This window comes from Mustelus asterias, chromosome 6 (genome assembly GCF_964213995.1).
Source record: "Mustelus asterias chromosome 6, sMusAst1.hap1.1, whole genome shotgun sequence".
NCBI lineage: Eukaryota > Metazoa > Chordata > Chondrichthyes > Carcharhiniformes > Triakidae > Mustelus > Mustelus asterias.
This window is the reverse complement of record NC_135806.1, coordinates 114,678,825-114,695,851: the sequence shown is the minus strand read 5'-3', so window position 1 is coordinate 114,695,851 and position 17,027 is coordinate 114,678,825. Positions and strand designations below refer to the sequence as shown.

General features: G+C 36.7%; 1 protein-coding gene across 1 annotated transcript in view; it reads right to left on the bottom strand.

Annotated features, from left to right (window-relative positions):
* Positions 1-8,100: 8,100 nt before the first annotated feature.
* jmy (junction mediating and regulatory protein, p53 cofactor) overlaps positions 8,101-17,027 on the bottom strand; it is a 99,157-nt gene continuing 90,230 nt past the window's right edge. Inside the window, exons 7-10 of the mRNA XM_078214974.1 lie at positions 16,537-16,620; positions 14,948-15,040; positions 11,638-12,196; positions 8,101-10,735 (exon numbers count right to left, since the gene is read on the bottom strand). Coding sequence (XP_078071100.1) covers positions 10,425-10,735; positions 11,638-12,196; positions 14,948-15,040; positions 16,537-16,620 — 1,047 coding nt within the window. The 3' untranslated portion in view covers positions 8,101-10,424. The remainder of the gene's footprint in view (positions 10,736-11,637; positions 12,197-14,947; positions 15,041-16,536; positions 16,621-17,027) is intronic.

Below are 17,027 nucleotides of genomic sequence, written 5' to 3'. Positions count from 1 at the left end.
AGATAGGATGAAGAGAAAAATCAGCTTAATATATGAGAGGACCATTCAAAAGTCTGATGACAACAGGAAAGAAGCTGTTCTTGAGTTGGGTTGATATGTTTTTTCAGACTTCTGTATCTTTTTCCCAATGGAAGGCGGCGAGTGGGGGCAATTTTGACAAAAATAAACTAAGTGCTCAATGGGTGGGAAAACAGGAGATTTTCCTGCTTTTTTGGGGGGGAGGAGTAGGGCGCGAGGGAAACATGAGTGATCCCAGACGATATCACTTATGATATTGAAATGTCAATTTCAATATGGTACTCAGCCTGGAGCTGTTTTCTGGCATGAGGCTGGCATTTCCTGGCCCACTGCATTGCTCAGAAAAATCACACCAGAATGTCCAGGATGTATGGATAGTTTGATTATGCCGACTGCTTTCCCTAGGCAGCAGGAAGTGTAGATGGATTCAATGGGAGGATGGTGGTGTGTGATTAGAGGGGGATTTGCAGGTGGTGATATTTCCATGCATTTGCTGTCCTTGTTCTTCTAGGTGGTAGATGTCATTTGTTTGGGAGCTGCTGTTAAAAGAGCCTAGACAAGTTATGTACCATCTACATAACAGTGTGTGTGTTATGTATATGGTACCCACTGCTGCCACTGTGTATCAGCATTGCAAGTGTAAATATTTAAGGTGGTGGACAGGCTATTAAGTGGGCTGCATCATTCCAGATGCCATCAAGTTTCCAGGCAAGTATTCCATCATACTCTCAATTTGTGCCCTGACATTGGACAGACATTGGGGAGTCAGGTGAAGTACTTACCACAGAAATCCAACCCTCTGATTTGTGGCTGGTCCAGTTAAGTTTCTGCTCAATGGAATCCCTCAGGAAAGTGATGGTAAAATTCAATTAATGGAGGTTAATATAACACACGTTACTTGTCACTTATCAGTCCAAGCCTGATACTGCTTCAGTATCTGATGAGTTACAAATGGGACTGAACAGTGGGCAATCAGGAGTGAATGGGACCATTTCTAACCTAATGTAGCATCTGAAAATGGTTGGGACTAGGACACAAGTCTAATGGAAGTTTGAACATTTGACTTGAAACACATTCATTGTTCCTTCATTATCATTGGGTCAAAATCCTGAAATTCTCTTCCACGACAGTGGTTCAAGGCAGCTCCAGGGCAATTAGAGATGAGCAATCAATGCTCTTAAAATAATGTGTTAACACTTTTTCAATTGCTTCTCCACTTGGTCATGTAAACACCTTAAACGATGGTCCCTTTGTGGTGAAAGATGAAGCAGCTCTAGAAACAGTTAATTGATTTTAAAAATTCTTTGCTATCAAAGAACAAAGTACAGAAATTAGGGAAATTTGATTCAAGTATTTAAAGAACAGACTATAGTGTGTTCAAATGGATAAGTTATTTGAATTACTTACGTTAAGAGGACTTAACAGCCTTTTCTTTTTGCAATCACTCCACTGCCGAGTTAGTGTGTGGGATTTGATTCAAATATCCAAAAAGGAGCTGTGTGCTTTCCCAGAGGAAGCTGCTATCACAGCTTACAAAAATTAGGTGGTTATGTTGGGTGATGTTCGTCTCATCTCCTTGATTTTACTTTTGATCACTTTGAAATTAGAAAAAACTTCCCAGAATTATTTTTCTTTTCAAAAAAGGTTTTAGGCAAGTGGAAACAAACCTTCTACCTTTTCCATGAGATTAGTTAACTGTAAGCAACGGGGAACAATAGGCAAGGCTGGCTGGATGGACCAGCTTGCCTTTCTCATATGTTTGTATGACACTTATCTGCATTTTGGCCTTAGGTTTCACCCATTCAGTGCTTTCTGGTGCTGAGGACCGAGTTCATGACCATAATGTTCTGGAGCAAACCTTCATCGTACCTTCAAATCACTAGAAATCCTCTCCAACAAGTAACAGATGCACACCAAAAAAACAGGAAATAAATATCATACTTTATTGAATGAAACAAAAGTAATTTCTTTCAGCACCAAAACTGTGAATACAATGTTAAAAGAGGTGATTGCAGTACTTTTGAGGCTTTCAGCCTTCAATATGCCAGTAAAAATTAATAAAATAGAACATATCAAGATTACATGACAGAAGTCAGAGTCTTAAAGCATTGGATAAGCAAAATAAAACAGGAAAAGGAAAAAGTCAGAGCAAATATTTTACATTTTATAATATTGCTATATAAATGCTTAAGTTTAAAAATTCATTTATACTTATTTGTTGCTCAATAAATACTTTATTTCTGGATTATTATTAAAAGCAACTGTTTTGTGCAGTGGATGTCTTAATTATAACCAGAATACAGCTTTTTAAATATGATGTTAAAATATTGTGCTAGTGTGTTTCGTTGAGTGAGTTCAAATATTGCACAAAGCCAGTCACTCTGTCTTTTCTTCACTCCATTAGTATCTAAAAACTACAGAACTAAGCAGCTTCTCATTGGGTGGATTTGGAAATGCTGTACCTTAGGTATTACAAGCATGGTATGTAGTATGATACACAAGGGCTGTTATTTCATTTCTTGGAGATGTATAGCAGGTGCACACAAAAACATTAAATGATAGTAATAGGTAGTCTAATTCTGTGGTGAGGTCACACCACAAAAATACAGTACCTGCTTAATTGTGAACGTATCAGGAATAAACAGCACAGCACTAGAAAAGAATAAATAAAGCACACAGGCTGTCTATCCCAGCCACCCTTAAAAAGAAAAGAAATGCTTACTAGTGTTTTCAATAATGTCAAAAGGACAGTGCGGTAAAATAAATGGAAAAATACCACAATTTCAGCAGAATTACTGCATAAATGGTGGATGTTACCTAGGTTAATTGCTTACAAATTATTTTAATTGTCAGTGAAAGCACTTCACATTTTGTGCTTTGTTATCTGACAAGCCTTACAGAGCTTGATATGGACCAGAAAGCTTGATTATTTTCTAAACTATAAACCTACTTTTAAAGAATTAAGCTTGGATTTACTGGTCCTAACAGCCACACCAGCCCTTAAAAACTATTTAAATATTATGGCAAAATATCAAATTATTGTTCAGGAATGTTACTTCAAGTTTGAAATGAAGAAAAATCATTTATATACCTTTGCTTCTATGGAACTGAATTTTAAAATATCTTGGAATGTGAAAGGGGGAATAACATGGATCCATTGTTGCATAATATTCGAACAAATTAATTATTCTTCAACACCAAACTATCAACTTGGAAGAGTGTCAAGATGCGAAAACATCAAAAACGACCTCATCTACTATTGCAGTGTTCTTAGCATAAAACATATTCAATTTGCACTATATAAATGTGCATCCGCCAATCTTTCGTCGAAACTATTGCAGAGTATGCAAGATCCAGGTTTTAAGGTGCATGGCGTGAAGCATATAGTTTCAAACTACCTTTATCTCAACTCTCCCGCGATCAGTCTCAAGCAAATGCACAACTACCCTCAATGCCATAAAAATATTTCTGCATTAATCATATTGTGAAGCAAAATATTTCTATATTACCAATATATATTAAATTATTTTCACTCTGACAGGGCTAGGATTTATTTTTAAAAATACACCTGATTAATCTAAATTAAGATTCCAAAACATCATGAACTCCTAATTTGTCAGGCCAATTAGGAGACGAGCTATTTCAGCAAGTCAGAAGCTAGGGATCATTCAGGATGCCACAGAAGATCTCCACTTATTGATGGACTAATAAGAGCATTCCAATCACTGGCATCCTCACACTGGTCTTAATTTCTCATTAATTGCACAAAAGTTCTCACTTTAATTATCAGAACATTTAAAATGTCTGCCCGTACAGAATAAATAAATAAATTCTTGATTTTTATAGGAAGAAAATCTCTAATTCTTATACATTTTTGATGTGGTTCAGTTCAACAACTGATTGCCACACACAGCTGAATTACTTCACTCTTTGCGACAAAGTACTCTTCTCTGGAACCCTATTAATGTAATCCATGGCTTATTTTTGTAACTATAATTTCAACATACCAGTCCACACGAATTAAATAGCAATGATACTAATCAGTGCCTTTAAGCTTTAGTTTTAGGCAAAATTTACAATTTCTGTGACAAGCTTTAAAGAACACATGAACATAGTTCTACAGTAAAGTTTACTGTCTGGTAAAAAGGTAATACAGAATCTTCAGATGTAAAAACATCAAAAGCAGGCTCTATGAACTTTGTATAATTTCAAGCATTCCCTCTTTCTTGCCTCCACTGAAATATTACATGTTTACTTATGTCTTAGCAGAGAGGAGAAAATGACAGAATATTTTTCCATGGACAACAGATTCCCTCCATACTCTGCATATCCAATGCAGAAAAGTACAGATGTGAGCTATTAATTCTTTATATATAGTAACCTCCAATTAGTTTTACGGGTTTCTGATTCTGTGAAAGGCATTCATTCACAGTGGTTGCTAAGTAAGGTGACTTGGTGATAATTTTATTTTGTCCAATTTAGTAGTGATTCACAATGGGTTATTTCATGAAAAATTAACTAGATTAAAATCAAACATTTATTCAATTTTTACAACATAAATATTTCAGGACATAATTGATTGCTACCAAATGAGATTTGTGTAACTAAAAGAACCCACTTAACTTTGAAATAAAAAGACACCTTCATATAGGAAAAAGTGAAAATTCAAAAGCAGAGTAACTCAATCACCGAAACAAGGGACAAAGTATGTGTTCTGCAGGTTAAGATTTAATTAGATTCACTAACATTTGTGCATTAGGTGATGTTGTAAACTAGATCACCTAGTGAGGAATGCCATTTACCCTATCTTAGCTCATTAATCCATACAGTTCTGACCATCACTAAATTCAACCATTAAATGATTCCAAGTTTTCTGAATTCATTAAAGAACATCCACATCTGAACATTCCTTGTTTAAAAAAATGAATTTTCTGACATCAATCCTAAATTTAGTTCTTGCCAGCTTGAATCTATGCCCCTTTCTACTGGCCTAAATATGTATAGCATTAGGCTAAAAGCCCACGTTTTATCAGATTTTCTTCATAACTCAATCATTTGGTTGCTATGAAAGAACTTTGCAGCTCTTTGTTTTGCCATTAGGTTACAGACTATAATTAAATGAAGCACTTCTTTCCAAATTATTTTTAATGCAGAGCCCAAAACAAACACAACTAAACCAGCATCTGACAAAATAAACGTCAGTATCATTCAACTCAAACAGCTATACACTGAAACCAGACCATAATTGGGAATATACTAACATATGATGCAAGCATAATATTTACAAGGAATAGGAATTGTGTCCGACTCAAGACCTTGCCAGTTAAAGGCCCTGTAGCCATTACTATAAACATTAAACTTGCTTTTATTTCACATATACTCAAAATTCAGTCCTTTGTTTAAAAATAGGCTGCAAAGATTTAAAAAGAACCTGCCAAGTACAATTCTAAGAAAACCAGATCACACTGTATAATTTGATTTTTCCCTCGCCTCGATGGAAATATTTTTTCATATAGAAAAATGAATTATGAACTAGTCCAGCACATGAGAGATAGGACAATATTTGGAACCCCAATCCAGTTAGTTAACTTTGCTCATATCAATTGTTTGCTGGCTGAAGCTGAACTTGATTCATTTTTTTGTAAACATTGAATTGTAACTAATTTATATCACTGATCAAATCACATGCACAAACATTGGAACAAACTCCTTTCCCATCCATTTATAGATTTTCAAAGTTGGAACAATTCTATTATAATACTGTAACTTTTTAAATCAAATCAAAGAATTTACAAAAACAGCTTCCACTAGCAATGCTGTGTACAATTAACAGATTAGAAGACAGGTTTTCTACAGCCTGACCTGTTGACTAGCAATTATGATTTCAGAAAAAGCAAAGGAACAGCGAAGACAGAGATCCAAAAATTTGTAGAGACATGTACCTAAACTAGCCTGCACTTAAAGGGGGTATGTATATGTTTCTGCACTATAGGGATTCTATGAGTAATTTTTCAAGACAATATGTCAATGAAAGAATGATCAATGTGTGGAACAGGCTCCTTAAGGTGATGGTAGAGGCAGTTTGAATTTATGTATTCAAAAGCAAATTAGATAGATTTCCTTCAGAAAATGTTTGGGATATAGTATTGAGCAATTTGAGAAATGCCATGTGGAAGTGTAGAATACTTGGGAATAACAGGTGCTTTTGGACCTATGGTTTTCTAAACTTTCCACTCCTAGTGTTTTCCTTGTCATCATGGCTGGATCTGTTGAAGACTAGGGATTTATTTCTGTGATTAGTTACCAATTCTATTATTGGTGCATCATTCAACTACTAGGATGGTAGAATGCGAACTGGATAGATCTTGGCTTTTGTTCAGCAATTCCTATGCTGCCTTCGGTTAATTCTTCCACTTTTTATTTTTTCTATGAATTAAGCGAATCGGATAAATATTTGGAATTTTCCTTAAACAACTACATCGTTTCATGTTAAGTTTGAAATCTGTCTTTATCAGCATTTCAAAATGGGGAATGGATGTGAAACAAACACAAAGCTAACTGTAGCATTTACAAACTACAGCTCAAACAGTTCATAAACATAATCACTATTGGAAAAGTAAGCACTAACAGGAATAATATTAATTGAACAGCAATAACATTTATGTAAGCTTTTTCTTTCTGCAATTTGTTTTATTCTCCTACACACACCAGTTTACTACTGCAATCTAATTCTTGCATGTAATTAATATCAACACTTTGGGTTTAACAGGAAATAAACTCAAGTTTACATCAGTAATCAAAGAATAAATGATTACCAACCAGATAAAGGAATTGTAACTATTAAAAATGTCAGTCACACAATATCAGTTGACGTGCTGAGTAGCTCGGAGACAAAACATTCTAAAAGACTGCTTAATTTAAATTAAAGCAACCAATGAATACTGTACTGGAAAATATCATGCAAATGAACCACACCACTGCACAAGTTCCAAATGCTTGTAATTATTACATAAGCACCTGAAACTACAACCTAATTGCAAGGTTAACATTGTGCTGCCTGCAGTCACATTATGCTGTCATTAAAGTTAAGTCTGAATTTAGGAGGTCAGATAAAACATTCCAAGTTATTTAATGCATAATCAAGGCTTAATTATGGAATTTAATCTGATTTTCTTTCCCCCACCCCCTCCCCAAACTGTCTAAAGCAACATCTGTAAATTGCAAGCTGAAATTGTATTAGTCCCAAGTTTGGATGTCATTTCAAACACTGAAAGATTTTGTTACTTGTAACTCTAGATAATTGCAAACTCTTCGACTACATCTAGTATAGTATTACAAAGCATGCAAAAATTGCATAATGCTTTATGTTGATAGAACAAACAAAGCAACCTGCAGTTGTCATTTTATAAAATTGCTATGTTCATGCTGAATCTGCCAACTTGTGCTCACTTGGGTATTGTCAATTGACATCTAGAAACACGACTGAAACAAATTCATTATTTGGGAAACAATTCCATGCACAGTACTTACTCACCATCAACCTCAGAACTGAATCAGTTTATCTTAAAAAAAGATTGACCTGGGTTTAACTAAACAAGGGCTTAAACATGCAAAAAAAATCATCAGGTCCACCAGGAGGTTCTTTTTAAAAAATATATATAGGGGATACATTACTTACAGTCATCATAGTGTCAGGGACAGTTTAAAAATGTATAGTGTTTTTAAAATGCTTACTAAAAATTTAGACTGGCTTTGTCATTAACAATAAAATAAAACCTGATTAACAAGCAAGTCTATATAGTGTTTTTTTTCCTAATACATACAGAATGCCTGTGAAAATAAATAATTGCTCTTTTATAAGTCAGATTTATGCTAAATAAGCAAATGATTCACACATGCAGAAAAATATAAAACAAACCTAAAATGCACTCTCAGCACTAAAGCCTAGTTCAAAAAGCATATTATTAAATTATAAACATGTAAGAAGCTACAACATAGTAGATAAACTTAACAGCCAAAGCAATTGATACTTTGATATCCACATGCTGTTTCAGAAGTTAAAATTTTCTTCTTTTTCAGTTAAGGATGTTTGATCAGTGCACTAAAAGGTACAATGTGGCACAACAGTTAATGATGTTTAGATTCAGAATTCATAGCAATTCTGTTCAGCAACGTCCTGACAAGGTTTTACTTGCTTTCTTCCTCCCCAATTGGTTATTCATGCTATTTTAATTGATAATAGTCATTTATAAACACATTATTTTCTTCATAATTTTATGGGTATAACCAAGAGATACTTCTGGAATCATGCCTTTGGTTAGAAGTATAACAATATTTTAAACCAGCTGTGAAGCAGTTAATTTGCAGGAATGTCAGAGTTTCCTGTTCTTCATTGTTGAACACATCATGGTTCATGATCCACTATTGGTATGTGAATGCCTACATCAAACTCAGACGATCTTGATCCAAGGAAAAAGACAGCCAAGTTTGATTCCTAAAAGTTCCATTTGCCCAACACCGATCCCAGTTTCCTTCCTTAACAGCAAGTAGTTCTACAGTCTATGATACACATTTAATAAATAAAATAAATACAAATCTGTCAGTGTTACTTAAAACCTAGATTTTAGACCAGCAATTCCTATCGAGTCTAAATGAAATTTTCCTCTCATATACAAGTTTTCTGAAATGATTTAATTCTATGCTATTTGAATCAGGGCTATGACAAAGATTCCTCAAGGGTTTTTTTTTCAATTAATACAATTTTGATATTCATTGATTATAGAGGAAGCTTTAACCCCAACAATTTAAACATTCTCCTCTTCCTGGCCATGCCATGTCCTTGCTTCTTCGGGTTCCAAACTTAAAGGCAACAAAGCCATTCATATATGATCTGCCCACTGCTTCAGCCCTCAAATAGATGGGTTACACCCACAAGATGAATATCAAGAAGTAGCCCCCTGAATAGACATTTAGATGATTAAATCTATGCCAAGAAACTGATATTCTGAGTTAGTACTCATTTGTGCACAGGTGCGGTGCTATACTAGGTGCTATTTAAGTGCATTTCTTCACTGTAACACAGTCAGAACCAGAATTCTGCATTTAAAATATCCACATAAGCAGTGCATTTTGACTCCAGCCATGTAACAATGTTTCAGAGCCAAGCCTTTTCTTTTGTATAAAGCTAGAAGCCCAGGAGAAGGGCTAAAGCTCATAAAACAGGACATGGCCAATTTTTTAAAAAGTCAGAGAGAAAAAAATAAATCAAGATGTAGTGACTAAGTAGTACCAAGCTTCAGTTTTAAAAGGCTCGGGAATTAGCTGAATTTTGTCAGTCAAATTGGTTTGTTACTGTGAATAAAACTTCTTTAAAAAATCTTTCAGACATACATAAGGCAATCTGTTTATGCACGTATAGATAACCTAAACAAATTATAGATCAGTCAGCCCACAATTTAACAATCAAAATGACGTTACTATATAAATAGGTTTTAAAATCAATGTGCTGTATCATTTCACATAATCTTAAGTTCTGTAAAACTATTATTTTGCAGTGAATTATTTTAGCTCCTATCCCTATTGGCCCATTTTATTAATTACTAAACTTTCACAGTACCAAATACAGTAATTAATGACAGACGGTAGGCTATTCGTACAGGTATATTTTTGTAAAGATCAACTGAGGGGTACAAAGAAAACATGAATGCAAAAATGTTTAACTTTACAGCACACAAGATAAAATCCATTAATTTGTAGAACAAACAGCTAAAACTAACCTGCATGTATATTTTGTGTCTGTTTATTAAGGCAACTGAACTCTTATTCTTCCACAGTTTTGCTGGGTGTCTAGAAATCTTCAAAATCTTTTGGACTTTGATGAAAATGAAGGTATCGTGGTAGTAAAGGGAGCCTTTGAGGATAAAGTTACACTTAAACCATGTTTCCCAGGTCAAACTCTACCCTCCACTAATGTGCAGAAGAAAACTGGAGCTGTTTTTAATGAAACTGGTATTTTCTTTATCATGCTCAATGAACATATCAGATATTAATGGCAAAAATATCATGCTGATTATGTTAAAATGGGATCTGAATAAATTTACAGAGAATAGAACTCAACCATGATCACAGAACAGCAACTTTTGACTAGACAATTGTTCAGTGCCATTACACTTTTCAACAACTTGTGAAGAGGGATTGTGAAAAATGTTAAATGTTATATAGTATACACACTTATTAGTTTAGATATTAGAAGACTTCATTTTAGGCACAGCTTCAAAGGAAACATCTCTCTACCACTCAGTGACCACCAACCCTGCTACGGGACCACTAACAATTAATTGCACAATGGAAGGAAGGGCAAGGTTATGTTTACAACATGTAAGCCTTATAGCCTTGGCCTATAACAGTTAGCTCTCCCAATCAGTGTACGGTAAGCCTTCATCCTCATCATCGTCAGATTCTGGCGACGCCTCTTTAATTCTCCTTAAAGCTTCATGGATGCTGCGTGTTAGAGGATCAGCATCATGCAAATCTATGGAGGATTCCCTCAGAGCCTCTTTCCGAACCTTCTTCAACTTTACTCCTTTCCGAATTTGTGCAAGTATATTATTGCTGTCATCTTCATTTGGAAATGGAGGCAGAGAACGCAGGTCAACTTTTCGCAAGTGGAAACTGCCCCGCTTCAGAGAGGCTAGAACTTCATCCATCGGTGAGCTCACTGCAACAGGATCAAGTTCAGACATCAGCAGAGAAACAAAATTACTTAAAATTATATAAATGTCTTCTGAGATACAGCCTCACCGAGCAAGCATCTTTAAACAATCCTTAAAAAAGATGCAGTCTCTATGGGACATGGGCACTGCTGGCTGGCCAGCATTTATTGCCCATCCCTTGTTGCCCATGGAGGGCAGTTAAGCGTCAACCACATTGCTGTGGCTCTGGAGTCACATGTAGGCCAGACCAGGTAAGGATGGCAGATTTCCTTCCCTAAGGATATTAGCAAACCAGGTATGTTTCTCTGACAATCAGCAATGGTTTCATGGTCATCGTTATTTTAATACCAGATACTTTTTATTCAAAATTCCACCGTCTACTGTGGCGGGATTTGAACACGAGTCCCCAGAACATTAGCCGAGTTTCTGGATTAATAGTCTAGCAATAATACCACTAGGCCATCGCCTCCCCCATGGCCACAATTAATGGCCAGTGATCAAACATGCAACTATGCAGCTTTGCTGAGCAGAGATGGTGATAGATAATCTGCGTTTTGAGTTGGGAAGCATCTAGATATCCGGGCACTTTTCCTGTTAGCTCACTCTCTTTCAAAGAAAGGGCACCCCATACCAATCCATTACCCTCCTAAACTCTGTTTTGGTCAGTGTGCTACCTAATTCCAGCACCCAAGAAGCTTCCTGTCAGAAGCCAATTGACAAGAATGATCCCAGTCTTATCAGAATCTGGTCATTTTCAATGCATATTTGTGTAAGTCGCATATGGCCAACAACAATCCAAGTATTGTACCATGATCTAAGGAAGAATTTACTCTTTCTAAAGTAAGGAATAATTACAAAGGACCAAAGAAGGTTGTCAACATTTTAAACCGCAAAAACAAATATTTACCTCTTTGTTTTTTCAGCTCATCACTTGATGCAGTTTTCTTTAATTTTTTTCTGGCATTTAATAGCTGCTTGCTGTCAAATAAGTGAGGTGTGGGTGAACTGACAGATTGCAATATTTCTTTGCCATCACCTGACTGAGCAGATTTCTCTGCTTGTTGCTGGGCATCAGGTGATTCTTCATAAACTGGCATTGGTGGAGGAGGGGGGGGTAAAGGTGGTGGGGGTGGTGGCAGAACTACATCAATATTACTGAACTCTTCATTACAAGGGCTTGGAAGTGAAATAGGTTGCAACAGTTCAGGAGTGGCATCATCTCCTGACTGGAAAGAAACACATTCCTGTTCTTGTGCTGTGGAGCTCAATTCTGCTGCTCCAGTGAACTTTGTTTCCTTCTTTACAGGTGAGGTTCCTTCCTCAGCTGTTTCTTGTACTTGTAATGTTCCTGGAAGAGAGTGTGTTTGGTCTTTGCTAGCACAGGTCACTGAACCTGTATTACTTTTTCTTCTGACATTTGTGAAACGTAGTCTTGTGGATTTAAGCACAACTTGCCCAGGGTACTTCTGAAAGATGAATGAAAAGGATTCATGTAATAATTGTAATAGAGTATGATACAAAGGATATATATTTTTAAAACACCTTTAACGAAATAAAACTTGAATTCAAAAATCCTTCATTTTGCAGGACATTGAAAAGTGCTCTAGGAAACATGGAGTCACTGTTGCAACGTAGGTGAATGTAGTAGTCATTTTTCACATAGCAAGGTTTCAAAAACAGAAATCACAACAAGTTCGATGAACAGCAATGAATGTCCAGTTAAGCTAGCTCTATTTTATGGTGTTGATTAAGGGAAGACTATCTGGCCAGGACAATTATTGGTTCTTCTTTCTATAGTGCCATGGGGTCTTTTAATGTTAAACTAAGACTAGCTGAGGGAAATATACTTTGTGAACATGCTAATAAAAGTACAGGAAAAGACCAAACAATGCTGAAAATACTCAGCAGGGCAATCAGCACCCGTGGAGAGAGCAAAACAAAGTTATTGTTTCTGGTCTAACTGAAATGTTAACACCGTTGGCCTCTCCACAGATACCGCCCTGACCTACGTTTTTACAGCATTTTCTGTTTTTATTTTAATTTTCTGCAGCCAAAGTATTTTGCTTTTCTACAAGATCAGTTGGTCAATTAAACCAGTCACACCATGTACCTAAGCCCACCCATCACCCTTCCTGCCCTTACACAGTCGCACAATCTGGAAGAGGCAAAATACAAGAAAAGCATAGACCATTTTGGAAAAACTCTGGGAAATTTATCGCCTATCACCAAGAATCTGATATGATTCTTCTTCAGAACCCAAGGTTTCATATTCCTTTTACAGATATAATTGCTTGTCACTCAGCAGAACACATTCAGTTCTCCCTTGAATGCTTCCAGCAAATCCACTTTTGATGCGTGTTGAAAAGTCATTGAAGGTCAAGCACTTCCTGGCAAAGTAAATACCAAAACCTAACCCCATGTTTACTGAAATTATACTTGTAACTGCGGCCCTCCCTAAACTATCTAATTCAACCTTACTTACTGGAACCAAATCATGTTCTATTATTCTGAAGATTTCAATTACATCCACAGAATGTCTACCCTTCTGTGAAGTAAAAGAAGAACCCTATCTCCCCACTAAACCAGCCCAGATAATTTGGTATCAATCTGGTGGAATAAAAGAGAAACTGCTGAAAATACTCAGCAGGTCAAGCAGCATCTATGGATAGAAAGAGTTAATGTTTCAGGTTGTTGACCATTTCATTAAACTGATGACCATTTTCTAGGCCCTACGAGACCAGACCAAAATTGTGCTTAGGTAAGATGCTCTTTCGGAGAGTCAGTGCAGACGTGATGGGCCAAATGGCCTCCTTCTGCACGGTAGGGATTCTATGATTCTATTAATATATCAGGAAGGGCAGGTTCAAATAACAAAATAGTAGGAAATCCACTACAAACCTTCCTCCAGCCCGAAAAAACACCCATTAACCACTACACACTGTTTCCTGTCACTCACCCATGTTAACTATTGTCCCTTTGATGAGTTTATATACAAGTTTGCTCACAAGTCTGTTGTGCAGCCTGGCAAGTCTATGTACACCACATCAATAGCATTCCCCATCAACCCCCTCTGTTATCTCTTTGAAAGACTCCAACAACTTAAACATGATTTTCCCTTAAATACATGCTGGCTCTCCTTAATTAACAGACATTTGTCCATGTGACTATTAATTCCGTCCCAAATTACAGTTGTCCCACCACCAAAGTTAAACTGACTGCTTTGCACTTGCTGGGTATATCTATACGCCCTTTTTCAAACAAGGGTGTAACGTTTGCAATTTTCCAGTCCTCTGGAACCACCCGAATCTAAAGAAGACTGAAAAACTATGACCAGTGCCTCTGTAATTTCCACTTCCCTCATTATCCTTGGATACATCTCATCTGGCCCCAGTGCCTTGTCCACTTTAAATACAGACATCCCATCAAATAGCTCCTTCTCTTCAATTTTAAACCCTTCGCATGACTGAATTTCCTCCTCTCTCCATGGCCTGGATAGCATCTTCTTTCTTGGTAAAGTATTCATTTAAAATTTCAGCTATGCTCCCTTGCCTCTATGCACAAATTCCCCTTCCCAATTGACCCTACCTCTTTTTTAAAACTATTTATTCACCCAAAGAAGAGTTGGGGATTCCTTTTTATGTTAGCTGCCAGTCTCTTTTCATACTCTCTTTTTGAATCATAGAATCCCTACAGTTCAAAAGAGCCCATTCAGCCCATTGAGTCTGCACCAACTCTCTGACAGAGTATTTTACCCAGGCCCTCTCCCCTGACCTATCTCTGTAATCCCACACATTTACCATGTCTAATCTACTTAACCTACACATCTTGGGACATTAAGGGGCAAGTACACATGGCCAATCCACCTAATCTGCACATCTTTGGACTGTGGGAGAAAACTGGAGCACCCGGAGGAAACCCATGTAGACATAGGTAAAACGTGCAAACTCCACACAGTCACCCAAGGCTGGAATTGAATCCGGGTCCCTGGAGCTGTGATGCACCAGTACTAACCATTGTGCCACCGTGTCAAATTTTAATCTCAGATGAACAATGGCATTATGTTAGCCCATTTCAGTGGTGTGTGGAGAGAATACATGTTATACAAATTAAAAACTTTACATTTACCAACCATTATATTAGCTGTGTTGCAATTAGACGTGCTTTAGTGGAAGGCTGCAATATAGTCAAATGCTTCACCAAGTTCATGCTCTTCTCACCTGTTTAAAGTTACGAAGCCTATCCAAAGTTTTCTGCCTCTCCTGGCTGACCCATTTACTGTTTTTCTCTTCCTCCTGTTGTTGATTATGCATCTGAAACAAACCAACATACAATGTACAATATAGATCACACAGAACAAACAGATCTAAACTCGTCATTATATTTTGGAAGGAAGTTGTGCCCATATGGGGTGGAAAGTGCTCATTTCTGGCACACAATATTAGCATCGTGAAATCACAATTAACATGAAACATCACTGTATGTCGAGCAAAGCTTCCTCTGTCCTGCCCAATGAAATTGCTTCCGTCCAACTTCAGAAAGGCACCAATGAGACATTTTCCCCATTTTAGACACAGCCATACTCTGAAACCTTCTTGACTGAGATTGCCAATTTAGCACCATTAAGATTCAATTATGGGAATTCCTCTGCAAAACATTTTTTGTTAGTAGAGGAGATTTTGATTGCATCTGTCTGGGCTGAATTTGAATTCGGGGCATAGCGGTTATGTTACTGGATTATTAATCCAGTATGGTTGAATGAGTTCAAATGTCATGAAAGCTTGGGAATTCAAATTCAATTATATAAAGTCTGGAATAAAAACCTAGAATCGGTAATTATGCCTATAGTACTACTGGAGACTGTTGCAAAACCCCATCAGTAATATCCTTTAGGAAAGGGATCTACCATCCTTACCCAATCTGGTCTCCAGACCTAGAGCAATGCATGCTGAATATGAACTGCTCTCTGAAATGGCCAGGTTATTCAAGGTGACAGTTCATCATCACCTTATCAGGGGCAATTAGGGATGACCAATAAATACAAGAGGAACACTCTTGTATTATGAGGAACACTCACATCCCATGAATGAATTTTAAAAATCTAAGTTACAGATTCAAAATGTCAGTTTGATACCCGGTCCCATTAAAAACAAATAGATAGCAGTGTTTCAGTTTTTAAAACATTATTTTTGGAGCAAATTTAGTTTCTCATCCGTCTACGTGGGAATGGCAAGATTTCACACTCAGCATCAAAGGAGCCCCAGCAAGCATTAGTCTTTTGTCTTTCAAATTCTGATTAACTTTGTACTTGAGGAATTTGTTTATTTTATTTCAAGTAATATAGGACAAAACAGATTAAATGTGGTAATAAGACTCCACCTGCTCTTTTCTCCTCAATTCCAACCTTGGAACAACAATGTTGATTTTGCATCTTCAATGCAGTAAAATGGTCCAAGACAACATTTGGCACTGAGCCACATCAGATTCCCACACGATCAATGTGACATTTCCATTCCCATGTCAAATTTTGAGTAATTCTGCCAATTTCAAAATCGTAATTTACTGTAGCTTCAAGAATCAATCTGGAATGATCGATTCCAAAAAATTAATGCTGCAATGTTATAAAATTACGCAAGAATGTTGGGCCTGTTTTTAAGAAATGAGGATTCCTTTAATGGCATCCAAATGAGAGCATCTCTGCGTTCATGTTAATCTTTTCACCACATGACTACAGTACCAGGGGGCAGCAGTGAGAATAGTGCGACCTATCTACCACACAGAAAATATTATAAACAACAATTTCACACACCTTTCTAGCATGGTGGCTTCCGTACTCCTCTTCCTTTTGTTTGTGCTGCTTCATCTTGTCATTGTGACTTTCAATACAGATTTCCTATAGAAATAAGTAAACATGAAAACAAATAAAACTATAGAGCTGATCCTAACCAGTCTTAGCTGATCCTAACCAGTCTGAACTAATTTTGGGCAGTTCTGTTAGAAGGGTGATATGGACTCGAAACATTAACTCTGTTTCTCTCTCCACAGATGCTGCCAGACTTGCTGAGTTTATCCAGCATTTCTATTTTTATTTCAGTCTGAACCAATACCTTCAAAGGTATTCGGCTATGCAATCTTTAGACAAGGAAGAAGAATCTAATAAATAAAGCAGCAACTTTGCTGTGAAGCAATGGTCCTTATCTTCGCAGGAAAGAAGCATGAATATTGAGATGCATAGGGCAATCTTAAAACAGCAACGTTTAAAGCAATAAGTCAAAAAGGATGAACATTTACTTCTATGTA